General features: G+C 38.4%; 2 protein-coding genes across 3 annotated transcripts; both read left to right on the top strand.

The window, feature by feature from the left end:
* The first annotated feature begins 11,236 nt into the window (after positions 1 to 11,236).
* LOC113274363 (E3 SUMO-protein ligase pli1-like) lies at positions 11,237 to 15,162 on the top strand. Of its 2 annotated transcripts, none has more exons than XM_026523774.1 (7): positions 11,237 to 11,284; positions 11,367 to 11,422; positions 12,020 to 12,122; positions 12,207 to 12,510; positions 12,595 to 12,814; positions 13,231 to 13,794; positions 14,831 to 15,162. In XM_026523774.1, exons 5-6 carry the CDS (start codon positions 12,710 to 12,712, stop codon positions 13,786 to 13,788), a joined length of 663 nt encoding a protein of 220 aa, XP_026379559.1. In that variant the 5' UTR covers positions 11,237 to 11,284; positions 11,367 to 11,422; positions 12,020 to 12,122; positions 12,207 to 12,510; positions 12,595 to 12,709; the 3' UTR covers positions 13,789 to 13,794; positions 14,831 to 15,162. The 2 variants fall into 2 exon arrangements, 1 of the variants encoding a protein (XP_026379559.1); XR_003322969.1 differs by having other exon boundaries at positions 11,284 to 11,422; positions 12,595 to 12,653; positions 12,744 to 12,814.
* Positions 15,163 to 17,405: 2,243 nt separating this feature from the next.
* Positions 17,406 to 26,134, top strand: LOC113271595 (protein transport protein Sec24-like At4g32640). Its single transcript, XM_026521494.1, has 25 exons — positions 17,406 to 17,609; positions 18,126 to 19,158; positions 19,307 to 19,513; positions 19,820 to 19,894; positions 19,995 to 20,093; positions 20,397 to 20,508; positions 20,715 to 20,842; positions 21,186 to 21,305; positions 21,518 to 21,598; positions 21,724 to 21,801; positions 21,914 to 22,006; positions 22,153 to 22,207; positions 22,606 to 22,682; positions 22,800 to 22,871; positions 23,062 to 23,145; positions 23,269 to 23,388; positions 23,492 to 23,560; positions 23,807 to 23,884; positions 24,058 to 24,196; positions 24,505 to 24,669; positions 24,773 to 24,918; positions 25,025 to 25,201; positions 25,289 to 25,377; positions 25,492 to 25,523; positions 25,633 to 26,134. Exons 2-25 carry the CDS (start codon positions 18,181 to 18,183, stop codon positions 25,737 to 25,739), a joined length of 3,381 nt encoding a protein of 1,126 aa, XP_026377279.1. The 5' UTR covers positions 17,406 to 17,609; positions 18,126 to 18,180; the 3' UTR covers positions 25,740 to 26,134.
* The last annotated feature ends 449 nt before the right edge of the window (positions 26,135 to 26,583 follow it).

Here is a 26,583-nt window from a genome sequence, read left to right as displayed (position 1 = left end):
CCTAGCAAGTAGACCGAGCATACCGAGTCTAACTACTAGGATTAAACCTAAATTCACAAACCCTAAGGCATTCGATTGAATTACATCTTGTAAGCATACCTCAAGGTGGTTCAGACGAATAGAATCCGGTAACTAAGCGTAGCTGTTATCCAGTGATATAAGGAATTTTTGGAATAGCAAAGCGTACCTGTTATTCTACGGTTGGTGTTAATATATGATTAATGACGAATAGATGAATATATTAAATCACTGATAGTTTATTAACGAAGAAGGATTCCTCGATCATATCTCTCTATTGATTACAATTCAACTTTATTTGCTTTAATTATTTATTATAGTTACAATCTAAAACAACCCCCCTCCTTGTGACACTTTGACAACTAAAACTCACTGCTCTTCGTGGGAATGATCCTTACTTTCATTATATTACCAGTTAATTGTGTAGAAATAAGATTAATAATTTGTTGAGCCTACGACACCCATCAAATTTTGGCGCCGCTTCCGGGGAGCAGTCGGTAGCTTTAGTTGTTATTTCTTTTAGTTTTATTATTGTTTTTAGAATTTATTTGTAGTTTTTAATTTCGTTTTCTAGATTTTGGTTTCAGGTGCTTAATCTCTGGCACCGAAAGATTATGATTATTTGAGGTGCGGTATTCAAACTCACAAGGGAACAATACTACAAGCACGTCATAACAGACAACAAGAACCTTTAGAAGAGATGGTAGACGACGGAGCTCCATCACTACCTCCACCTCCGGCGGGGCCTCCTCCAAGGAGGTTGCTCAAAGATCTACCATCTCCATCGTTTGGTAAACAAAAGATTTGAATCAACTGAGATGATTCTATTGAACTTAAATCTCAGTTGATACATTAGTTGCCGAAGTTTAAATGGCCACCTGGAGATGATCCAACTAAACACTTGCAACTATTTCAACATAGGTTGACAAGTTTGAAGCTAACTGGGACTGACAAAGACAGCTTTTCTTACAGCTTTTCCATTTTCTTTGACATATTCTGCGGAAGAATGGTTTTACAACCTTCCACAAGGAAGTATTACATCATGGAATGATATGCAGAAAGTGTTTTTAGAAAAGTACTTTCCCGCTTCCAAAGCAACAATTATTCATAAAGCAATAAGTGGAATTGAGAAAATTGTTGGTGAAACTCTTTACGATTACTGGGAACGGTATAAGAAGTTGCTGTCTAGTTGTCCACACCACCAAATCAGTGAGAAACTTATAATGCAGTACTTTTATGATGGAATGCTTCAGTCGGAGAGAAATATCATAGATGCGGCTAGTGGTGGTGCATATCCAACAAAACCATTGATGAAGCCACGGAACTGATCGAGAACATGGCGGCAAACACGCATAAATTTAATACAAGAGGCGCATCGATGGCCAGGAGGGTCAACGAAGTTAGTTCTTCTTCATACTTAGAGGATAAAATGGGTAATATGGAGAAGATGATGCAACAAATGGCAGCCGTTCTCATTACTTCTTATTAAGAAGAGGCCGAACAGGTGAACGTTGTATTTCCAAATCAGAGGCCAAGGTATGATCCCTACTCTAATACTTATAATCCTGGCTGGAAAGATCATCTGAATTTCAGTTATGCAAACAAGCAAGCTGCAGTTTCCAACCCCGTTTTCGGACGACAAGGTGGTTTTCAACAATCACAATTCCAACCACAACATCAACAACAAAACCAAAGCTCCAATTTAGAGGAGATGATCAAGGTTATGATGCCTGAAACAAAAGGTATTTTCCATAAACAAGATACAATACTGCAAAAAAAAACCACATTATCAACAAAAGAACGATGTTGTTGTCAAAAATCTACAATTACAAATGGGGCAAATGGAAACCGATGTGAATTTACTAAAGGCACAAGCTTCAATAAAGTTTCCATAACAACCATTTGTAAACCTAAGAGAGCACGTCAATGCAGTAACTTTAAGAAGTGGAAGGCAAGTGGAAGACTCAAATATGGATACAGGAGCAGTATGCGTACCTAGTAACGATATTAAATAGGAAGTAGAGGCGGAAACCGTACCAAAGGAAAAGCCAACCTCAACCGGCCAACCTAAGGACACGGTTCCCACTTTTACCATACCACCTCGTTTTCCTAGTCATTTTGAAAAATCCAAGAAAGAAGCTCAAGACAAGGAGATCGTGGATATTTTCAGCAAGATACACATCAACATTCCATTTATTGAGGCCATCAGAACCGTACCCAGGTATGCCAAGGTTTTGAAGGATTTATGTACGCAGGAGGATAAGTTGATTGCTAATGAGATTACTCAAGTGGGAGAGAGTGCTACAACTATGTTACTGAAGAAGATGCCTACAAAGTGTGAAGACCCTGGTGGTTTCACGGTACCCGTTACTATTGGTAACCGACGATTCGAGCGTGCTTTTATTGATTTAGGAGCTTCCATAAGTGTTATGTCAGCCGATGTTTATGATTCTTTGAATCTCAGACCTTTAAAAGAAGCAAATATTACCATTAAATTGGCTAACAAATCCAATATATATCCTAAGGGAGTCGTGGAGGACGTGTTAGTTCAAGTGAATCAGTTAATCTTTCCGGTTGATTTCTACATTATGGATATGCACAATGGAGATAATTGTTCATCTACTTCGTTACTTCTTGGGAGACCGTTTATGAAAACTGCAAAGACGAAGATTGATGTTGATAGTGGTGCACTCACTATGGAATTTGATAAGGATATCACACGGTTCAATATTTTTGAAACCATGCGCTATCATAGTGATGTTCACTCTGCTTCTGTTGATGTTATTGGTTCGTTAGCGCAACAAATGTTTGATTTGAATAGTGAAGATGAACTCGGAGTTATGCTATGAAATAACATTGATTTGGACGTTCATGGACAGACAAACCTGGACGTTGATTTATCCAAAGAGCTAGTGGAGATGTGTGGTGCTTTAACATCACTACAAGAAGCTAAACCGGGTAATATTTCTTATATTTCTTTACCCGTAACTAATGTGGTTCCATTACCTTCTATTCTACAGGAACCCGAAACTTGAGTTGAAGCCGCTTTCGGATCACTTAAAGTACGCGTACTTGGGTGATAAAGAAGAAATTCCAGTGATTATTGCAAAGAACCTCACCCCAATACAAGAAGAACGTCTACTTAGGGTTCTGAAAGTGCACAAAACAGCTATTGGTTGGACAATTGCTGATATCAAAGGCATTAGTCCATCCATGTGCATGCATAGAATCCTAATGGAAGATGATTTTAAGCCTGTACGTGATGCTCAGCGTAGGATTAACCCCCCAATTATGGAGGTCGTGAAGAAAGAGATCCTCAAATTACTAAGTGCGGGGGTGATTTACCCAATTTCTGACAACAAATGGGTGTTGATGGTGGTTTTTAGATTAGGGTTAAAATCGTAAAACCTTGCATCTGATGTGACGTCACTCTATAAGGAAAAAGTGTCGTGAGTGTTAACCTCTCCACTGGCATATTGAGCCGTTCAATATATTTACATGAAATTTATCCAAACTGGCGAATGTAGCAACCATCCCAGATGTTCTGTAAATTTCGGCGCCTTTCCTATATTCACTTAATATAAGTTCCTTTGAATGCCTTCTATGCTATGTTCCCCGGCCGAACCCTTAATGTTGATATGGCATGAAGATTTGTGTTCACTCGCAGCAGAGTAGCACAAATTTCCAAATGTCAAGGATAAGGTCTTTGCATAAGCTATTCAATCAGAAAATCATGCTGCTCTCTGCAAATGAACTTAAAAGAACCCTATGTCAACACATATAATTCAATCAACTACCCTGACTAACTTGCAGAAGTTAGAGTTTCGCGCCTCGCATAGTATACCAGACCTTGCTTGACGAAAGTAGGCATAGGAAAACTAGGAAATTAATCCACCATGGATTAGTAGGAGCAAAACCCTGCCCAGAATCAGAAAAACAGGGAGCCGCAGTAGCAAAGGGAGGCGTGTCCATGCTTTAGGCCAGATGGCGCCATTTGCAATTTGCCACGCCCCATCCTAAACCGACCCTATTTCCCTCGACCAATCAGGACGCTTTAAACTCGCCACGCGCATAAGTTGTGGTTGGTCCCATACTTGCCGTCCCCACTTCCCATCAACCAATCAGGTTTCTCTAAAGCCGCTACACTCTTGCCAGAAGTGTAACCACGCCCATGCTTGGCCGACCCTCTTTTAATCGACCAATCAGGTCGCTCCAAAGCCTCCACACTCTCACCAGAAGTGTAGCCGCGCCTTATGTTTGGCCGGCCCCCTTTTCTTGGCCAATCAAGTCGCTCTAAACTTACCACCATACATTAAAGGCCAAACGCACCCTGACGCGGCACCATACTAACTGGCAAGCCAAATGCGCCCTGCCACAATAACATATTGATTGGCATGCCAACATGCCACTCTGCCGCGGTAACATGTCAACATGCCACTCTGCCGCGGTAACATACCACCATGCCACTTCGTGGCAACCTGCCATAAATAGCGCCCTATGTGCTAACCTACCTCCTGTTCGTGGCCAACGCCATGAAAATCTTAATATTAGGGTTTTCGGGTCAAAATCACGCCTATGCATTTACCAAATCCCCAATTTCCAGTCGTGGCACAAATCATGTCACTTCGACCCCACAACATGCCACGAGCCGTGTGGAACCGGGGGATCTCTAGGGTTGGCGCCATATCATAGCCACCCATGGAAATCCCTACTCCAGTGGCCGTTTCCACACTATAGACTTGCCATAACTCCTTTGGCATAGCTATGGCGCCTTTTAGAGCATTGCTCGGTCGAACTCGCATGCGTTGCTATTCAAGCATGTTTGTCAATGTGAGTGATCAAAACTATAAGTCTTGATTTCTAGTCTACTATATCTAAGGTCTCGGACTAGGATAGAAACTGAAGTTGAGCTCAAGAACTCCATGGCAATCATCATACAAGATGAAGGACTACTCAAGGAACTGGTGAATCTTCATCAACAAAAGGGTATGTGGAGACTTGAACTTATCTATCACTCAAAAGTCTATTTATCTCCTATCTTGAGACAAAAGTCGTTTTTCTATATAAACTTAGATTATATACATTTGATATTTCGATCCGAGTTTATCTCGCCTATCTATTTCTCGAAATATGTGTTGGTAAAGCTTTTGCTTTAGCCAAGTTCATCTTTACCTAGTGACGAAAGTCATGTTATGTTTCAATCACTTTGAAAATTGCTCTGACGAGAAATGGTTTGTGAATAACAACTATATAACGTCCTCTGAGAATGTTTCAATGATTGAAATGAGAGTTTAGACTATATAACCATTTGGAGGATATAAGCATTGTTGTGGAAACACATATATGTATAAGTCTTTAGTGCTTGAACCGAAGTTTGCGAACTTTGTTGATCAAGTGAACTGGAGAAGTGCGTGAGTTAAGTCCGCGAACTCAGTCTGCTATTGGAGTTTGTCCATACAGATTTCTAAGCGAAATATTGGGTGTAGTTGTTAGACCCCCGCTTTTTCAATTAATTTCTACTTCCAACGTTAACCTCATAATAACTTCTTTACTAGTAACGTGCCAGCAACACTTGAAAAATTCCACCAAGAACATAACTTGAATCATTGTTTTGAAACGAAGAAGGATTCCTTGATCGTATTTCTCTTATTGATTGGCTTTTATATTTTAATTTCTTTATTTATTTCTTTTTACCTTTTAAAATCTAAAATAACCCCCCCCCCCCTTTTGTAACATTATAAGACAACTAAAACCTCTTGCTCCTCGTGGGAACGAACTTAACTACCACTATATTACTTGTTAATTAGGTGGAAAAATATTCACTAATTTGTTGTGCTTACGACACACATAAAATTTTGGCGCCGCTGCCGGGGATCGAACCCGAGTCACCCGCGTGACAGGAAGGAAAAATACTATACTGTCGGGGAGCAGCGAAGCATTTTTAGTTGTTTTTCTTTTCGTTTTATTTTTGTTTTTAGATTTTATTTTTGTTTGTAACTTTGTTTTCTAGAATTTGTATTTTAGGTATAAGTTTTCCATGTATGGTGGACAAGAGCAAGCATATTGCAACAATCAATACGGTTTTCAACCTCAACATTATGACAACTTCCAACCATCCTTAGGATACAATCAAAACCAATCTTTTGTCTATGATCAATATCCTATAGAACCTTATGGGTACTCTCATGCATATCAACAACCCTATGATGGGTATGTAAGTGAGCAACCACAAGGATGGGAGGATAATTATACTTTTGATCAGAAATTCTCTAGTTTTGCAGAAAAGATGTGCACCATGATCAGAGAGCTTCAACAAAATATGCAAGAATCACTACAAAATCAACAACCTTATGACGGGTATGTAAGTGAGCAAGCACAAGGATGGGAGGATAGTTATGCTTTTGTTCAGAAATTTTCTAGTTTTATGGATTCTTTCTACCAAGATGCAAGAACTTCAACAACAAAGTGAGGAATCACATCGAGAAATTCAAAGGAATTCAGAAAAATTATACGAACAAATTGCTCAACTCGATAAAAATAGGGATGATGAAGAAGTATGGCCTCCAAACCAAAACAATTACGAAATGCCTATGGAAAACAAAGAATATTTTGAAGATGAGCAATCTTTTGTAATTCCTTGCAACAATGAGGAAGTTATTCCAACTCTGGATCATAATAACGATCCTTCACCTATTCAAAAGGAGGAGTTTGGAGATCACTTACCTATTGTTATACACGATGTAACATACTCACAGGAAGATCTTAATATTAACACCAGATAAGATTTTATGAGAGAGGAATGGCCTGATTCCAATGATGAGGATGTTGAAGAGATGATGCTGGGGAATGAAACCGAATTGAATGATATCGTGGAAGACCCAATTGAACTTGACAATGATTTTAATAATGCTAAGACTTTGGTTAAGGTAGAAAACAACGAAGAATGGTTGCAAGATTTGATACAGGACCAAGATATACAATAGGTAAGTAATTCACATGAATTCTTTAAGAATGAAGAGGATTCAATAATACAAGAGATTGTGAAAGGTTTGTCTAACCCTTTGCATAATAATTCTTCTCCTTTACCTCTTATTGGTTTGAATGTATGTGCTTCGGAAGTATTTTTGAATGACTTTATTTCTCGATATCCACCATTGGAAACACTTGATGCTAACACCATGCAGGTTTGCGAAGAAAAAAACATATAGATTCCCAAATTTTATGTTCTTTATACACTTCCGAGTGTAGGCAAGACTAAGTGTGGGGGAAATTTCTTTCGAGCAATAACATAATTATTATTTGCTTGTGCTAACATTTGTATGAAGCTATTGTTTGTAAAGCAGGTACTATGGGAGGATCCCCAAATTTTCAGATTGTTAGTATATGGGGAGTGAATCTTACAAGAAGAAAGTCGGGACGACGACTTTAAACCAAGCGCTACATGGGAGGCAACCCATTGGTTTAGTATTTCTTGTCCTTTTGCTTTTACTTTTTTTTTCTTGTTCCATATCATGTTAAGATTTCCCACATTGACTTTACTAGGACGATTCAATTACACTGAGGAAAATGTGAGATTTAAGTGTGTGTGTGTGGGGGGGGGGGGGGGGGGGTGGGGGGGGGGGGGGGGGGTGGGATGGTTAACCATATATTTAAAAAAAAATGTTTTGCATTAAACCTCCAACTTGTAGAGATTTTAGAGTCACTAGTGTACTTCTAGCTATGTTTACATACGGAATTCTCATCGGAATAATGGAACTTAGAAGTGCTAGAGAATACTAAAAATTAGGTGTTATTAATCTTTGCGAGAAGTCACTACTGTTTGTGGCTCAACTTAACCATACCGGTGATGCAAATGAGGTGCAGAAAGATATTTAGTACTAGAGTAGCTGATCAATCATTAGTGGAGACTACCCGTTTTTACATCATGTGAGGCACCGACCATAAATTCTTTGTAGCTGACTAAAAAGCTTTGTTTTGAGTGTGTGTCACCGTACATTAATTCCGGGTAGAATGGTGAGCTACCCTACTTCACACCAATTTCATCACTATTTTTGATCTCTTGAGTGCTAATTTTGTCAATCATGAGGGTAACGTCTATAGATGAAAGCCTCCTTCTTGTAGTTTGATTTGCAGTTAACACCATTCTCTCGAAAACAACGGGTCCATAGAAACACCATTATCATCAACAAGTGGAGCATCACAAGTTCGAAGAAAAGTTGAAGACTTTCAAGGTTTACAAGCAACAACGGAACAAGAAAAGAACATTCATATTCAAGTAAAGCAACATACAATGAGCAGATTTTTGAATATACGTTGAAGACTTAAAATACAATGAGCATAATTATACATACAAATTGAAGACTTATTTATAAGAGCAAATGGGAGTTATTGGAATTTATGATATCGAGACAATACAAGATGTGAAGAATCAAGCGGTAAAGTACTTTTCCCACGGCCATGGTTTGTTTTATTTACATATTGTTTTGTATTTTATTTCTCTTGTATTTAGGGGGAAAAAAAGAAAGAAGAAGATGACGACAAGAGAAAATTTTGTTATTTTGGGTTTTTATTTGTTTAATAAGCCATGGGGACGGAAAAATATATTAAGAAGTTTCAAGCGAAAAGGATTTAAGGAAAATAGTTACAAATTGTCAAGGATCTACAAAGTTCAAGAGTTTATCATCAATAGTTGAAGCCGAAGACGTTTCTATTGGATGATGTGAGAGTGGCGCTATCATAATTGGCAATCAGATGTGAAGGTCAGTAAGTAATCTCATCCTCGATAATAGTGGTTGATTTCCTTTCTTAGAGATCATCAGAAAAAGATTTTTACTCCCCACGATTTTGTGGGGTCTGTGGGGTCTCCGGAAATTATTCGGAAGGTTTCCTTCCCACCATTCAACGTGTCACAGGATTTCTTTCTTCATTCCTACCTGCACACATGTGAGAACCATAAAAGTGCGTCTTTTGAGTGTAATTTCATAAAACCCTTTTGGTGAGGCAGAAGTCAAGGCGAAATGCTTATTGGTCGCTCTCAAACCTGAAATCTTTCATTATGGCATAGGTTGACCGGTCACACTTTCTTCGATTAATCGCACTATATATTTGAATTTTCTCTTGTACTTATGATTTCTTGACACTAGATTGAGAATCTTTATGTCCTCTTAGCTCTTTGGATACTTGTGGCACTGGAAATGTTTGAAGTTGTATATTTTAGTTAGTTTGCTCGAGAACTAGCAAAGTCTAAGTGTGTGGGAATTTGATAGGTGTTGAAAACACCCTATTTATTATCTACTGTTTATGCTTTCTTTACTATTTTTCTTGTAAATTAATTATTTTACGCGTGTTTTGAGTTTTATAGTTACTTTGAAATCATGCAGAAGAAAATATGAAGAAATCGTCCAAAATTGAGAAAGAAGGGAAAAATTGTCATTTCACAGGAAACACTATTGGGAGCCGATAAGCCGATCCATCCCTTGACTCAGCCAGTAAGACCGATTAAGACAGCTAACTCAAGTTGACTGGGTGTGGCTAACTCAGACTTGACTTCTTTGACTAACGGCAGACTGTTAGTTTGACAGTTAACTATAACAACATCGGGACGGAATATTCCGTTGGCGGAGAAGAAGATTCCGGCGCCTTTTCCGGACGTATTTCGGAGATCCTAAGGACTTTTCAGGAGACCAAAAATAACAGAATTTTTGTGTGAGCTTTTCTCATGGGTGTGAAGACTTGGATTTGGAATTAGATATGGAAGTTAATTTGGACTGAAATTTGGAAGAGAAGTGGAGGAATTTTACAAAGACAAGGACTTGGAGATTGAATGGGAAAAGGATCCTAATCCTAAGAAGATTGCAAGCAAATTGAAGCCTATAAATAGAGAAGTTTTCTACTTTTCTCTATACACTTTTACACAACTTTACACACACAACACTTTTCTTTTTTATTTGTGTGAACTCCTTAGCATGAGTAGCTAATTTTATTATTAATTGAGGATGAATTCCTAGTTCTTGATATGTTTTGAGTTTTGTTTTAAATCTACTTTGAAGTTTTCACATGAGTATCGTTTGTTTTTACTAATATGAGTGTCTATGATTGTTTGATAGGTTGTTTAGAGTGCACGCTAAATTGTTTGTTAACTCAATTTAAAGCTAGTAAAAGTTAGGGAATACGTAATAGTTTCTTGACTCTTTACACCAGTACAAAACACGAGATCTTGAGGGGGGATTCCGTGGAGAAATTATGTGTGAAAACAACGCTAGAAAGTGGACCGAGCGAACCGAGTTTAACTACTAGTATCAAACCTATATTCATAAATCTTAATGCGTTCATTGAATTACATCTTGTAAGCGAACCTCAAGGTGGTTCTTTAGAATAGAATCTGATAACTAAGTGGACCTGTTACTCAGTGAAAAGAGGAATTTTGAGGTTAGCTAAGCGAACATGTTAATCTACGGTTTATGAAAATCCGTGACTAATAGAAATGGATAAAAACATAACTTGAATCATTGTTTTGCAATGAAGAAGGATTCCTTGATCGTATTTCTCTTATTGATTGGCTTTTATCTTTTAATTGCTTTATTTATTTCTTTTTACTTTTTAAAATCTAAAACACCCCCCCTACCAACCACCCCACCACCCCATCCAGTTTTATGACATTATAAGACAATTAAAACCTCTTGCTCCTCGTGGGAACGAACTTAACTACCACTATATTACTTGTTAATTAGGTGAAAAAATATTGACTAATTTGTTGTGGTTACGACACACATCATGATCAGCCAATTAAAAGGTGACATTTATAACAGAAGGGTAATTAAGACATTTATAACAGAAGGGTAGTTAAGATAAGAAAAAATGGTGGCATTTTTTGAATCGGCTGAAATTTGGACTAACTCGTCCAAAGTTTGGACTAAACTCTTAATGCGATGGAATTTTGGACTACTGTGTACCGGACTTGAAAGGGGAGAAATAGAGTGTCCGAAACCCAGAAATAATGAAATTAAATGTTAATTTCTACCTTGGAAAATTCCACCGAAGAGACCGTCCGGCTAGTGTTAACATCATTTCCATTTCAACCCCTACGTATGTAACCCCTGTATTCTGCTGAATGCCCTGGATAAGTGGACGGGTGTGATGTTGCCACATCAGCAGCTACAGATTTGTAACTAGAAACATCCCGCTCAATTGGGATTTCGGCTTATTAGGAAAAAAGAAGAAGCAACTCGTTTGGGATTTCTCTCACCAGTACAAACTAGACGGAAAGGTAGGTTTTCTCTCCTTTCCCGATTCCTCTTTTTCTCTCCCTGTTAAGAGATTCGTTTGAAATTTCGATAATTCATCTGCAGGCTTGATCATTTGCTCGACATATTCTTGAATAACCAGAACGAGATCGTATTCCAAGGTTAGGTTTCTATAAAACTTTATGAATCTAGGTCTAATTTTCGATTTTAAAAATACATGGATGGTTACGATTGTGTATGTTGTTGGTGTTTGTTCCTGTTTCCGACGATGCTGATGGTGTTGTTTTGATTTGATTCGATTTGGTTTTAGACTGGTTTTGTTTCTGTTTTAGAAGTTTAGCTTCTGTCATCATCTCGGCTTAGGGTTTCACATGTGTCTTTCACTCAATTAGTATTCTAGGGCGTAATATGATGTACTGTAGTACTAATGCTATTGATTCAAACAGCATATTAGTTAAGTCAGGCTTCCCTATTCCATAAATTTGGGATTTCTGTATCTCATCGTCACTTTCTTCTTTGTAAACTTACTCTGTAAAGTTTTTTGGATCTTTGAAGATGGAATGATGTTAAGAACATTGACAACCTAATTTCGGCTTTTGCACACTTTCTGCACAATAGTTTGATGAATATCCCAGGCTACTATATATGTTGCATTTCAAATGATACCTTCTTTACGGTTTATTATTTGTTCAATTCCTCTCTACAATGTTATCTAGTTTTTTACTCTTTTTAAGCAACTATATTCTTTCTGTGTGCAGCAACAAAATGAATTTAGATATAGTGCTTAAGTTCCCACATGAAGAGGTCACATTATGCGTATGCCGATACTCACCAAAGGCTGCATTTACTGACCTAAAAAAGGTTTTGTTCTCTTCACTAAAACTTTGTACTAGTAATATAACATCCCTTTTATATCTGATTGGAGTTAAATGGTATAATTTCCAGTGTCAGGGAGACAAATGTGATTCCTGGCTCCACAAAACGTGTTATCCACGCAACTACTGCCCATATTGTTATCTCGACATGATGGATGGTCCATTTTGGGAGCACACTGAAGCTCTACTACCACCAACTGTACTTACTAAATCCGATGGAAAAGATATAGGTAGAGGCACATTTGCAATAAGACCGGTTCATGATTTACGTCTGAAAGAGAACGCGCATTAAGTCCAACTATGGTGCATGAACCTACGTGACAACGCAGCTTCTGGCGTCCAGTGGCCTACAGAGTGCACGTTGACAGTTAATAGTAAGTCGGTTTAAATAAATAAATAAATAATCTAATTTCTTTTGGATTTTTTATATATTAGATCCAACCTTGGCCATCTTGTAGATTGCAGTTTGCCGATAAGTCCAACAGGATCTGCAAGCAGTCATGGTGATTGTGTAACTGTAAGTCTTTCTTTTAACATACCACCCTGATTCTATATTAGCATTTCTATTCCCGAATGCAGTTTAGTCATTCCAGAATTACACACTCAGCGAGGTTCAAACAGAGCGGACACTTGCTTGACTTAATAAAGTTTCTGCAATACGCGCAAGCATCTAAGAAGGTTAGTATTACTTGCGTGTTTTTTTTTTCTTCTTCTTTTTCCTTTTTGAGTTTCTAAGATTCATCTTAAGATCGGGGTTTTTTGGTAATCTAGTTATGAATCATCAACTTGTGAACATTGGGAATATGGGTATGTTTTTATTTTGCCTAGTTCCTGTTTGATTTTGAGAAAGTGATAGAATTCCTGATAATGAAATCCTGTCATGGTTTTCTCGTGAACTTTTTAGCAACCTACAGATTTTATCAGTTTTGGAATATTTTTTATATGATAGAGCAGTCTCTGTTGTTTCTAACGAGACGCCATTCTCTGAATACCAATATGTAACGAAGCCTAGTTGAATTAGTGGTGGTGGACTTGGTGCTGCAACACATTTATGATATGTTTTTTTATATTTTATTTTGTTTTTTTGGGTGCAGCTAGTGAAGTGGGAATGCCCAGTTTGCAGAAAGAGATACTCATTTACAGATCTGATATCCGATGGCTATTTAATGCCAATTCTTGCTGCATTACCCGAAGAAGTGAATGAAATCGAAGTCCAACACGATGCTTCTTGGAGATTAATCGGAAGGACTACTTGGAATAAGCCTGAGCCTCCGTATGTTATTGACCAGGAGGAGGTGGGAGGAGAAGATGGAGTGGTGCATATCCCTTCTGATGATGAGACTCAAGGTGTTGCATCTGCTTCCGTGGCACCTGCTTGCACGGCATCTACTTCCACGGCATCTACTTCAGAAACTAAAGATGTTAATCCACTTGATGATAGCTTGAAGGTTTTGGAAAGTCAATATGTTGCATCTACCGGAGGAGGTGGAGTGGTGCATGTCTCGTCTGCTGAAGAGATTCGAGATGTTGCAGCTGCTTCTGTGGCATCCGCTTCCGTGGGATCTACGTCTGAAACTAGAGATGTAAGACCACCTGATGATTCCTTGAAGCTGTTGGGAAGACAGTATGGAGGAGATTCGGATTCTGACTGAGAAACGGTATGAATTTTGTTTCTCATCTCTCACTTTCTCTTTTTTAATCTTTCAAAACTTTGTCACCACTTTCAGCTACAGTCTATTGCGTAAGTTAGTGTTAAAAATATTGATTAATTTGTGATTAAGCAAATCTAGAAAAATCTAGATTAGTCAAGACTGGTCAAGGCCAAGTCTGTACGGCAACAAACTCTAGAATGCTCTAGGCAATTTTCAATTGTATAAGGGTGAAGTCGGTTTAAAGAAAAATCTAGAAATGTAAAATAGTCTAGATTAAGCTAGAGTAACTAGTGTACTAGGATATGCTAGAGTGGTCCGTGAATAATTTCTAGAGAATTCTTTTTCTGGAAAGTTCTCATTGATCGGTCACGTTAAGCCGATAAATAGGCAACGATGGTTCACTTGCAAACCATCCGAAAAACTCAAGTGAGTGAAGAAATTGGTAGAGTGAGAGCTAGAGTTAGAGTAAGAGCCAAAGTGCCTCTTTGTAAACTAAGTGAGCCAAAGTGGTACACTAAAGTTCCCTTGTACATATTTTCATTTTCAATTAATCAAAGCCTCATTTTTCTTAAACCAACCTCTTCTTAAATTCATTTTCCTAAATTCATTTCCTAAATCATTTCCATAAACCCATCACATTTCCGCATTGCACCAACAGTTAGTGCGCCATTTTTCATACTGAACATGTGCTTGCCTAAACTTGCCAATTGCATTACATGTACAGTAGCTTGATTATAAAATACATCCTTAGTGTTCCTACTGTTTACGTGGGTCTTATGTGTACTCTGCCGGTTCAACTAAAACAGAGAATCCATCGTAGGCATTTCTGTCATACTGGTAATTGTGGAATATTAGGCAGAATGGAAAAAAGGGAACCCGAATCTGATGTCATATCTACTTGTGGTTTTTGATAATCTGGAAGATGAAGATACTAACAACCATGTCCCCATGTTAATGGTTGTCATATGTAAATAGTTTCTAACTGAATGCCTTTCTGAAATTTCTTCCGTGGGTAATTGATGAGTGGCTGTGTTGCAAACAGGAGCTTGCACAGCACTATGGGTACCAGAAGGCAATTTCAGAGAAATGACCTTCCACTGTGATGCATCTATGTAGAAATTATATTTTAGCAGCTGAACACTAAGGATATCTCTCTCTTTCATACTCCTCGTTTTCACTATTCACATGTATATGTTCCTTTTCTTCTGTGATTGAACGGGTTATTAGTAGTAACCCATCTTCTTCTGTGACTGAACAGTAACCCATATATGTTTTTTTCGAATTATATATAGCCTTGTATGCCAATTTCTTTGTACATCAGTTATTACTGTGAATCATTAATGGAACACCAGGTGCTACCTTTTTTTGCTCTTCTCCTGCATGTTGATATGTTATTTTAAGTACCTTACCTGAATTTGGGTTACATTTGTAAGTATCAGTGTAAGAAATTTACACTGATCACGCTTGTGCTTGCATTAGATAGATGCTGTCTTGGATAACAGCAGAATTTGTTGTATACACACCTTTTAATATTCTGAAGGAAGTAAGCAGAGAGGTGAACATTAACTATAAAGGATTACACACCATTCAGGATATCCTGCCAATGTTTTGTTTATAAACCACTCGGGGACTCTTCCTAATATATATCAAATTAATAAAGGGAATTTTAAGAAAATACCACACTTCCAATTTCCAGTTTAAGAAAGTGCCACTATTTTTTTTAGAGTTAATAAAATGCCACAAATTTTCCGTCAAAAAAAATATTCATCTTTACCTATTTACCCTTCGCGATCCTTAAAGACATCCATAAAAAAGAAAATCGGATCTCGTTCATGTCCACTATCCACTTAGGTTTTGACGGAGAACCAAAATCCTAACTTTCTCTCTTCTTCTTCTTCTCTTTTTCTTCTGTATATATTTGAAAAGATAGTTTAGGTAGATGATTAATTAACGGATTGATTGAATAGTGGAATTCAGGGATTAATTAAGGGATTGATTGAATGGTCTATGGAGCGGCATCAAGGGAGTCAGTGAGAATTGGTGAAGATGATTGAGCTATTGTAATCGGTGCAAGGAGCGATTGAAGTAAGAATGAAGGGTAACTTTAATTATAGAGCAGTGCAGTAAGTGGTAATGGGTTCTCGTTTTGAGAGAAAGATCAGCTGAGTTATTGCATGCGAAGGTGGTGTTTGTAAAATGGTTGCTGGTGGTAATGGGTTCTCGTTTTGAGAGAAAGATCAGCTGAGTTGGAGATAAGGCATGGACTGAGATTCATGGACTGTTAGCTCTTGTCAAATGGGCATGATTTGTTTGAGAAATTGTCGCAGTGAGAATCATGGGTAAGATGACCTGTATGTTGGTTGATTAGATGGGTTTTGACCCAATGGTGGTCTTGATTAAATGTGAATTGGTGACGCTGAGGTTCTTGAATTCGATTGCCGGTGGTGATGGGTTTTGTCTGCCGGTATAAAGAGGAGAATCGATTGACGAATTTAGCTTGAATATGGCTGATTATTACTGTGAATTTTGTGAGCAAAACGCAGTTTACAGCGGCAGAGTCAGGCTCCTAATGGAATTAGTTAGTAAGCTAATGGCTGAAATGTAATCTGAAGTCGGAGTTCTCAATGAACAAACGCACAACTGTGGAGAAGATAATTGGTTGTTCTTTGTGGGTCTCGAATGGGCTTCGCTGAAGTGGTGTTGCTCGTGTTAGCTATCTCTGAGGAGTAGAAAGCATGAGGACAAATGGAAGGTGCTTATGAAGTCGAGCAATAAAAAGGATGGCCGTCTGGGAAGTTTGCAGCCGTGAATATAGTTGGAATCAACTACATCAACTAATGATTGCAGGCACTAGAGAGTAGTTTGGTATGGATGGTTGAATCTTATTTGGGGTTTTGGATGGATTAGTCGTGAATGGTAGCTGTCTACAGATCCTGGACCAAAATGGAGGTGCTTCCGAATTCAAGATGATGGTGTACATCGACTGCAAAGGGATGTATTTTGATTGTTGACGGCTGAAATAAGGTGCCAGTTATATCTGAGTTCTTGATTTTGATGGTTATTCTCGACTTTGGTTGCGGCTTGTATATGAGTTCTTGATTTTGATTTAGCTCTCACTCATGACTTAACTCGTTAATGACTCGCAATGATGACTTGATTTAACTCACTATAGTGAGATGATTCGAGGGTGTAAATGTCTTTTACTAAACCAAATTACTGCCACCTATGCTCTAACGGATGTTAACTGTTTTTAGAAAAAAATGGGATGAAAAAGATCAAATGTGTAGCATTAAATAAATTCTGAAAAGAACGATGACATTTTCTTAAACATGATATTGAAAATGTGGCACTTTGTTAAAATCCCCATTAATAAAAACACTCACAGCTAGATTTATTTCATGGGAATAATTTTGGTGTGCAACTATGTACACAGATATGCACAAAATCTGGCTCGGTTTTGAAGATGCCCATGAGCACTTACTCGTGGGCGTTAGATGTCTTACGAACACCTCATTCCATGTTGGACACCAACGACCATAAACCCGAAACATGAAAACGGTAACGAGGACAAAGATTTGCGACGTAATAAATATAGAAAATTCCATTTATTATTGTAACTCTGAAAACTTTTACGAAACCAAAAATAAATCGGAATATTATTATTACAACATAAACTTGTGTGAATTACAAAATCTTCTTCTATCTAATTCTTCTCTGCAAATATTTACTCTCTCACTGTCAGATCTTCTCTCTTTCTTTACTTTGACCGTACCTCTATATTCTCCAGAAGATCACGATCACGATTCCGATCTCTAATTCAGGTACGTTTTCATCCGTTTGGATCTGAATACTTTGATTCTCAGGAGATTATGTTTGGAACTCTAGGGTTTTGAGTTTGTTTTTTTGTGGATCTAATTAGGGAATTTGGAATTCTAGGGGTTTTAATTGTCACATTATTATTAGGAATTAGGATTATTAGGAATTAGGAATTTAGTTTGATTATTCTGATTGCCGTGAGTTTGATTAGTGATGAAGAGAGATGTCAATTTTAGTGGTTTGATTGGAATTCAAATTTTGTCAATTTGATCTAGGGCTTGAGTTGTTAAGAGGTATTTATGGTAGCTGATGTTAGTGGACATTGTTAGATTGGATTCTAGGTGTAAAAAACGATTAATTTGGTATAAAGATCAGATTTTGGAATGAATTGCCTACTTTGCTGATGTTTGATTTATTGAAAGCTTAGGTTTTTGAATGGAATGGGGATATAGTATACAAGTGGTTGATTTTTTTTTTTTAATTGGAGTAATTGATATATTTTTGTGTGATCAAATTTGCAGACTTGGATAGATAGTTGCGTTGGAGGATCGACGAAGTTAGTTCCTTGGTTCTCCAATGGCATCTCCTGTACCCACTGGGGTACCTAGACAACAGGGACCTCCACCAAATTACAACCCTAATTTCCAACAGACACCCGATGGAGGACTAGCAAATAACATGCAAAACTTACAAATTAATCGCCCTCCTGGTGGTCCACCTGGATCATCTGGTCCTCGACAGCCTCCACCTTTTGCTCCTGGACAGCGCATGCCGTATCCTCCCACAGGGCCTCCTCCAGGTTCAGCACCAGTTGGTCCTCCATCTTCTTTTCCTGGTGCTGCTCCAATCGGTCGTCCAGGTCCACCACCTTCTGGTGTTCCTCAAGGAGCTCCACCAGGAGGTGCCCCTCGACAACCACCACCAATGGCACAGAACATGCCACAGGGAAGACCGACAGGACCTCCTTTTCAACAGCAGTCTCCTTTTGGCGTGAGGCCATATGCCTCCGGACCTGCGACGACTGGCCCTCCTGCTCCATCGGCAAGTGGTCAAACTGCATTTAGTAATGGACCACCTATGATTGCACGAGGACCTGTACCAGGTGCTCCGCCTTCATCTTTTCCTGGTGCTCCACCCCCACCTTCATCTTTTCCTAATGCTCAACCGCAGCCCTCATCTTTTCCCAATGCTCAACCGCCACCCTCATCTTTTCCAAATGCTCGACCGCCACCTTCATCATTTCCAAGTGCTCAGCCTCCACCTTCCGGACCTCCACCTGTAGCACAGCCCGGGAGTCCTTTCAGCCAAACCCCACGTGCATTTCCAGGAAGTCCACCTATGGGTGCTCCAATGGATCACACCGGGGGCCCACCACCACCATTTTCAGCTGGAAATCCAGGCATGCCACCACCATTTGCAGCTCCTAACCAAGGAATGCCACCACCATATTCGGCTCAAACTCAAGGAATGCCACCACCCTTTTCAGGTCAAGGGATGTCAACACAATTTTCTTCTCCATATGGTCCTCCTCAGATGAGGCCGCAATTCATGCAGGTGATACACTTTTTTTAATTTCTTATTTCAAACATGACCTTTTGACTAATGATTCTAACCAGTTTTGGAACTACTTATCTGGTGCGATCATCCGATGATTTAGTGGCAAAATTTATTCTGATACTGATTATTATCTGACGCTGTTTAGGGAGGTGCTCTTCCTGGTGCCATGCCTTTAGGGCAGTACGGAGCACAAATGCTTCCACCAAATCAAGCTATGCAGGTGGGATCGAGTCACGTGGGTGCAGTGCCAGGGTCCTCCAAAATCGATCCCAATCAAATCCCACGCCCAATTCCTGCTTCTACTGTGACTTTATTCCAAACTCGGCAGAATGGTCAAGCTAGCGTTCCGCCGGTATGCTACTTCGTCTTTTTGTTATAGAATACAGTTTTAGTCAAATTTGATTTCATCTCTTATACATAGCAGACTCTTCCTTTCTCCATTCGGTGTGTGTGTTGTGGTCTGGTCTGAAGTATCTGCATTGCAAACATATATTTTTCAATATTTTAATACCCTTGGTTTGAGTGAGTAGTCCGATGGGGGCTGGCTCTCAGCACTGACTCAAACGGGAGAATCATTGTCTCTTTATCCCCAAGTTGAAGCTTTCTGTGGTTGTAATTAGCCGAAACAGAACTAATACTTCTTATATCTTACATACAGCCTGCTACTACTGATTTCATTGTCAAGGATATCGGGAACTGCAGTCCGCGTTATATGCGGTGTACAATTAATCAGGTGCGGTGAGATAATCTAGGATTGTTTATAAGCTGGTTTCTTTACATGAGTTCAAATATAAAGTCCTTTTTTTTCTTTTTTTTTCTCTGGTCCCCTTTAGATTCCTTGCACTGGAGACCTCTTATCAACATCTAGCATGCATTTGGCTCTGATGGTTCAGCCCTTGGCCCTTCCACATCCTTCTGAGGAACCTATCCAGGTAGTACATTTTTGTAATTACTTTTTTATACCTCCTTGTCTAAATTATGTACTTCATTAAGATTTTTCTTCAGTCCAACCATTTGTCTCATCCAATATGCCATCCCAACATCGTGGTTACGACATGAAAAATAGATAATGGCGTATATCTAGAGTTACAGTGTCTTGATACCTATTTAGTATTTACCTTTTCATTAATGGTTACTATTGATTTAAGTAATAAACTGCACAATCAAAATTTTCAATCCCATTTGGTATTAGTTACATTTTTGATCTAAATAGTATGTGAATGATTTGTTTCTAGGTTGTAGATTTTGGAGAAAGTGGTCCTGTTCGATGCTCTCGCTGCAAAGGATATATAAACCCATTCTTTAAATTCATTGATCAAGGAAGGCGATTTATATGCAACTTATGTGGTAGGTGTTACTTATTTAAGATGGTACTTTTCTTTCTTTCTTTCTTTCTATCTTTTTTTTTTTAATTGGTAAACATAGTTGTGATTTGCCAAACTCTTTTAGCATACTGTTTTAACTCCTATGCTTATTTTCATGTTTCTTCTGTGCAAATGTAGCACCATGTAGAATCATATAAAGATCATTTAACAAGCACCTCCTTTTTTCAGGATTCAGCGATGAAACTCCTCGTGACTATCACTGCAATTTAGGACCAGATGGAAGGCGCAGAGACGCTGATGAGAGGCCCGAATTATGTCGGGGAACAGTTGAATTCGTTGCTACAAAAGAATACATGGTGAATATGACTTCTAATGCATGAGTTTACCTTTGTGCTTGTAATGTTCTGGTTTAGCCACTATTTGGATAATAAGAGTTATGAAGTCAGGTATACCTTTTGATGGCATGATTATCATCGCCGACGATTTGGGCTGTAATATATGTTATTTTTCGAGTGTTCCGTCTTTCCGTCCCAGAAAATTTCTTTAGTCAGTCTATCTCACTGCGTTGGCCATTTTGGTTGATCAGAAAAAGGAAGCGTGATCTGGGAAGCAGACGATTTCAGTTATTTAGAATGAGCAGTATTTTCTTTTTATCTGCTATGAGGCAGTTCTAAATTATTTATTTGCACTTATCTTCAGGTCCGTGATCCAATGCCTGCCGTGTTCTTTTTCCTTGTCGATGTATCAATGAATGCCATACAAACAGGGGCAACTGCAGCAGCATGCAGTGCTATAAGTCAAGCTATTGCTGATCTTCCTGTAAGTTCGGTCATTGCTGTGCCAGAAGTTTATGATTGTTGATGATATTCGATTTAGAATGCTTTTCTATGTGAATTTCAATCACTAGGAAGTGGTGTACTTTTCATTTATTAATTATGCATAGTGTCAGTGTCATCCCTGCCTTAACTGAGGGCGAGACTGGAAGAATGAAATTTTAAGTATTTAATAGGTTCAATGTTTTGTTGCTGCAGGAAGGTCCTCGGACAATGGTTGGCATTGCAACATTTGATTCAACCATTCATTTTTACAATCTGAAGAGGGTACTGCAACAGGTAATTGCCTAGCTCAAACCAACCATGCAATGGGGTCTTTACAATGTCAATGTTTTAATAAAGAATAATCAATTGCCCACCAATGTGAATGATTACCCCATTCTATGTCCACTTAACATATGCAGCCTTTGATGCTCATCGTCCCGGATGTCCAAGATGTTTATACTCCCCTTCAAACTGATGTGATTGTCCAACTTTCCGAGGTCAGTAGCTTTTTATTGCAATTCTCAACCCGGATACCTGTTAAGTTGACACTGTAGAAGTTAAACGTCTTCATATTTTCTATTAACTTTCCCTCTTCTATCTGGGCTTCAGTGTCGTGAACATTTAGAGCAATTGCTGGAGAACATTCCCAACATGTTTCAGAGTAACAGAGTCGCAGAATCTGCGTTTGGTGCAGCTACCAAGGTTTGTTTTACGTTACTGTCATAGCTGCTGAATTGGAAAATTCACTTATGGAAGTACTTTCTGATTGTGACTGAATGGCAAGTTTTAAGTTTATGTTGTCGGCAATAGGCGCACTGACTGTGTTCTCCACTATATCTCTGATTCAGGCAGCTTTTCTGGCAATGAAGAACACTGGAGGAAAGCTTCTGGTATTTCAGTCAGGCAAGATCTTGCTCTAGTTTTAATTTTTGTGCATGGTATCTTTCTGCCTGATGCTTATCTAGGCACGTGAACAATGACTAATCTGCTATTCAGACAGTACTTGGTTGTTGCATGTCTTAACCTTTCTTAAGTAGGAATGGTTATGTCATTTTTATTCTAAAGTTCATAGAAACTCAAAATTAAAAAAAGAAAAGAAAAAAAAAAGAAGAAGAAAAGGGACCGGAAAAAAGGTGGTGTGCACTGTGCATATCTTTAATTTTATGAACAATGTAGTTACGATCTCTTTTAAGCTCTCTTTAATTATGTGATATAGGAAGATTTCATTAGCCAATGGTTAGTAGTAATAAGAAACAAGAAAAACAGTTCAAGATTTTAAATGGCTTCCTTTTTTGTTGCAGTCCTTCCATCAGTTGGATTCGGAGCTCTTTCTGCCAGAGAAGCAGATGGAAGATCCAATTCATCTTCTGGAGAGAAGGTATAGGGGTGTCCAATGTTAATTTCCATCAATAGTTGCATTTAATGTTCACCTTTACCTCTTCATTGCCAAGATATTGTAAATGTATGCTAATTCTGTTATACGTCTGGATTTCAGGAGACTCACAAATTGCTTCAACCTGCGGACAAGACATTAAAAACAATGGCAATAGAATTCGCAGAGTATCAGGTTAGGTCTCAATTTACTTCCCTTGTCCATTTAAGAAGAATTAGTGTTACGGGTATCCTGCATATGTTCTTGAATTCCTGATTACTTTCTGATTACTAGGATTCATGTGATTGCAAATTTGGAACCTTGACAGGTGTGCATATGTTATCAAGCTACGTTAACAAAATTTTCGTTATCAACTGTTGTGCAGGTCTGTGTGGACATATTTGTGACCACCCAAACATATGTAGATATTGCTTCTATATCCGTTGTTCCAAGAACTACTGGAGGGCAGGTATTGATGTGCTATCTTGCTCTCTGATTTCAGAATTATGAGAAAGCTTTACACTTCCAGGATTCTTATGGACCCTTAGTTATTACATACTTTATAGCTAATACTCTTTTTCTCCTTTGGAAGGTATATTATTACCATCCCTTTTCAGCGGTTTCTGATGCAGCCAAGCTATATAATGATCTTAGATGGAATGTTACTAGACCTCAAGGTTTTGAGGCAGTCATGCGCGTCAGATGCAGTCAGGTTAGTTTCCCTCTCTATGTAAAATCTGTGTCCGCTTTTCTAGTCTTGTATGAGTTTTTCTCTTCCACTCGGAATTTCCTGAGATGGTTATTTTCTGGTTTAGGGTCTTCAAGTTCAAGAGTACACTGGAAGCTTCTGCAAGCGCATTCCAACTGATGTTGATCTTCCAGCGGTTAGTTTTCCAGACACTTACATTAGTTTCTTTGTGAAGAAGTGCTAATTTTATGCTTATGCTATTCCTTATGATATCCTGAGATCGATGAAGAGGAGAATTAGTCGGTGGTCAGATGTTAGCTTTTCGTGATTTCCATTTTGAATCAATTATATCTTTGAAGCGGATCATTTACTTGAATAGTATATCTACACCAGATGCATCGGTTTGTTTTCCATAGTTAAGAAATTCGTGTTTATGCTGCAGATTGATTGTGACAAAACAATAATGGTCACCTTTAAACATGATGATAAGTTCCTCGAGGGTTCTGAATGTGGTTTTCAGGTACATAAGAAATGCTTTTACTTAATTTTTTAGTAATTTTAAAATCCTTACAATCTTAATCATTCTCTTGACAGTATGCGATTCTTTCTGAGGTTCAGTCGAGGTTTTTAGGTCAATCTGTTTTTGACATTAGAAATTTACAATTGTACTTTATTTTTCAATTGTCTGTCCAGTGTGCCCTTCTTTACACAACGATATATGGCCAAAGGAGAATCCGAGTTACCACCTTATCACTTCCATGCACTGCTGTACTCAGCAATCTCTTTCGATCAGCTGATTTGGACACTCAGTTTGCATGTTTCTTGAAGCAAGGTGACTAAGACTAATACTCATTACCACCATCTTATTGTTGTACTCTTTTTTTTTTCCTTTAAAGTGTGGTTTGCCTGTGATGGAGTCCATACATAAAAGATGTTGGACAATACGGTTAAGTCGTGTGAGTTTGATCGAGTTTTGAGTTATAACATGTATAGTTTGACTGGAATTCATGATTTCAATATACCGCGGCCGATAGTAAGATGTGCAAGTCAAACCAGTTCTTGCAGTTTTGAAGCATGGTTGTCATTGACTACCTTTGACTTTATTTATTCATAAGTTTGTGCGTTTTCGCTCTCACACAGCCGCAAATGAGATTCCTATCAACCCTCTTATTCAAATACGGGAGCAAATGACAAATCTTGGCGTGAGCGTTCTGCATTCATATCGTAAATTCTGTGCCACTGTATCTTCTCCTGGACAGTTGATTCTTCCGGAGGCACTTAAACTGCTACCTCTTTATCTCTTAGGTAGTTATCTATCCTTGCTCTCATAGTTCTACCTTTTCTTATGCGTGAAGAAATATTTTATTGTCAATTTTACTTATTTGTTTCATTCTTTTATCTGCATCAGCTTTAGTCAAAAGTATAGGTTTGCGATCTGATGGAAGATTAGATGAACGGTCTTACTGGGTAAATCGTGTTGCCTCTCTTCCTATTCCAATGGCAGTGCCATTGGTTTATCCCAGGATGATGTCAATTCATGATCTTCTTTCAAAGGTAACAACAATGCCCTAATTTTCAGTTAACTTGGTTTGAAACTCTCAGTTTTGTAGGTAGTTGATCAACCAATCAAGCTAATCTATATTTTCTATGGAATCAACAGGAAGGAGATGGATCATCTATTGACACTATTCCACTTTCAAGTGAACATATATCAGATGATGGAGTCTATCTTTTAGAAAATGGAGAGGATGGTTTGTTTTTTGTAGGCAAAACGGTGGATCCTGATATACTACAGAAGCTCTTTGCTGTTACCTCAGTCGATGAACTACCAACTCAGGTATTTTGTCGTATCATAGATGCAATATGAACCGAAGGGTACTAGTCCTAGTAAGAGAAATTCTGACCTGCACTTTGACTTTTGTAGTTTGTCTTGGAGCAACATGACAACGAGTTATCAAAGAAACTAAATACTATGGTGAATGAGATAAGGCGTCAGAGGTGTTCTTACCTTCGGTATGTTTGTCTTGGGTTCCTTGATGCATTAGATGAAACTTCCTACACATGTATTACATTTATGTTAACCATAACTAATTTACTCTTAAATCGTTGTTCTTTTTCTTTATTCAGTTTACGGCTGTGCAAGAAAGGAGATCCATCAGGTTGCTTAATCTATTCACTTATATTAATTTGATGCTTACTAATGGCTGTTTTAGCTGATCCTGTAGTCTTTTGTCAGTCTTGCTGAATTGCTTTTCCTTTTTGATGCAGGGATGTTATTCTTCTCATACATGGTTGAAGACAAGAGTCCTGGTATCCTCTCCTACGTTGAGTTCCTTGTACATGTCCACCGGCAGATCCAAACCAAAATGTCATGAGCCCCTTCTTGATGACGGCTCCTTCGCCAACCTTGAAATTTTGGTCTTAAAGAAAAGAGTTGTATAATCCATTCATTGCGAACAAGGCAAAGAAATTGATGCAGCAACCATGCATTCTTACAAGGTGAGTGGATTGGTGGTAATGTCCTCCTTCCAAGTTCAAGTAGCAACATCAAAGTGTGCTGAGGGTTATTTCAAACTTGTAACAATCACTGCTTCTAAAGTGGTCAAATTCATCTTTTCCTTTACCATCGAGTTCGAGAAAGAACAATAAGATTTTACTTTAACTGTGGATTTTACCATCTTAAAACGGACTTGTAGTTGTATTTCCTTGTCTTTTTTTTTTTTGTAAGCTAAATTTAAGTTAAAGAGATGAGATTTTGGTTGTTGTTTAGTTAGACTGCGATTCTATGAAAGATCGCAGATCATTTTGTTTTGAAAAATAGTTCAATATATATATACACACACACACTCACATTGCTGATTTGTGGTAAAACATCTTAACTCTGTGATTATGAACAGTGTGCTGCTGGCACCTATCGACTTAGTGAGGCCAACCTTCTGACACTCTTCCATAGCCAGGCCATACAGACCCGTAGTCCATTGGAACTTGGAAGTAAGTTGTCCTTGTTCCCTAAATCTTACAGTCGTCCCTGGCTTCAAGCCTGCTTACTGGATAGTGTATCAAATACAGATCCAAATACTGCAATTTCAGATTCCTATCTATATAATCTACTCCGTTATTTTATTCTTTCGTTTGCCTATCCGTCAGATTTCGGTAAATTCTGAGGACTTGAGGGGCAAATAGGTACTCCCTTTTAATATCTCCACAAAATCCTTTTTT

The sequence above is a fragment of the Papaver somniferum genome, chromosome 4, assembly GCF_003573695.1.
Source record: "Papaver somniferum cultivar HN1 chromosome 4, ASM357369v1, whole genome shotgun sequence".
NCBI classification, from domain to species: Eukaryota; Viridiplantae; Streptophyta; class Magnoliopsida; order Ranunculales; family Papaveraceae; genus Papaver; species Papaver somniferum.
This window is presented reverse-complemented; position numbering and strand designations above follow the sequence as displayed.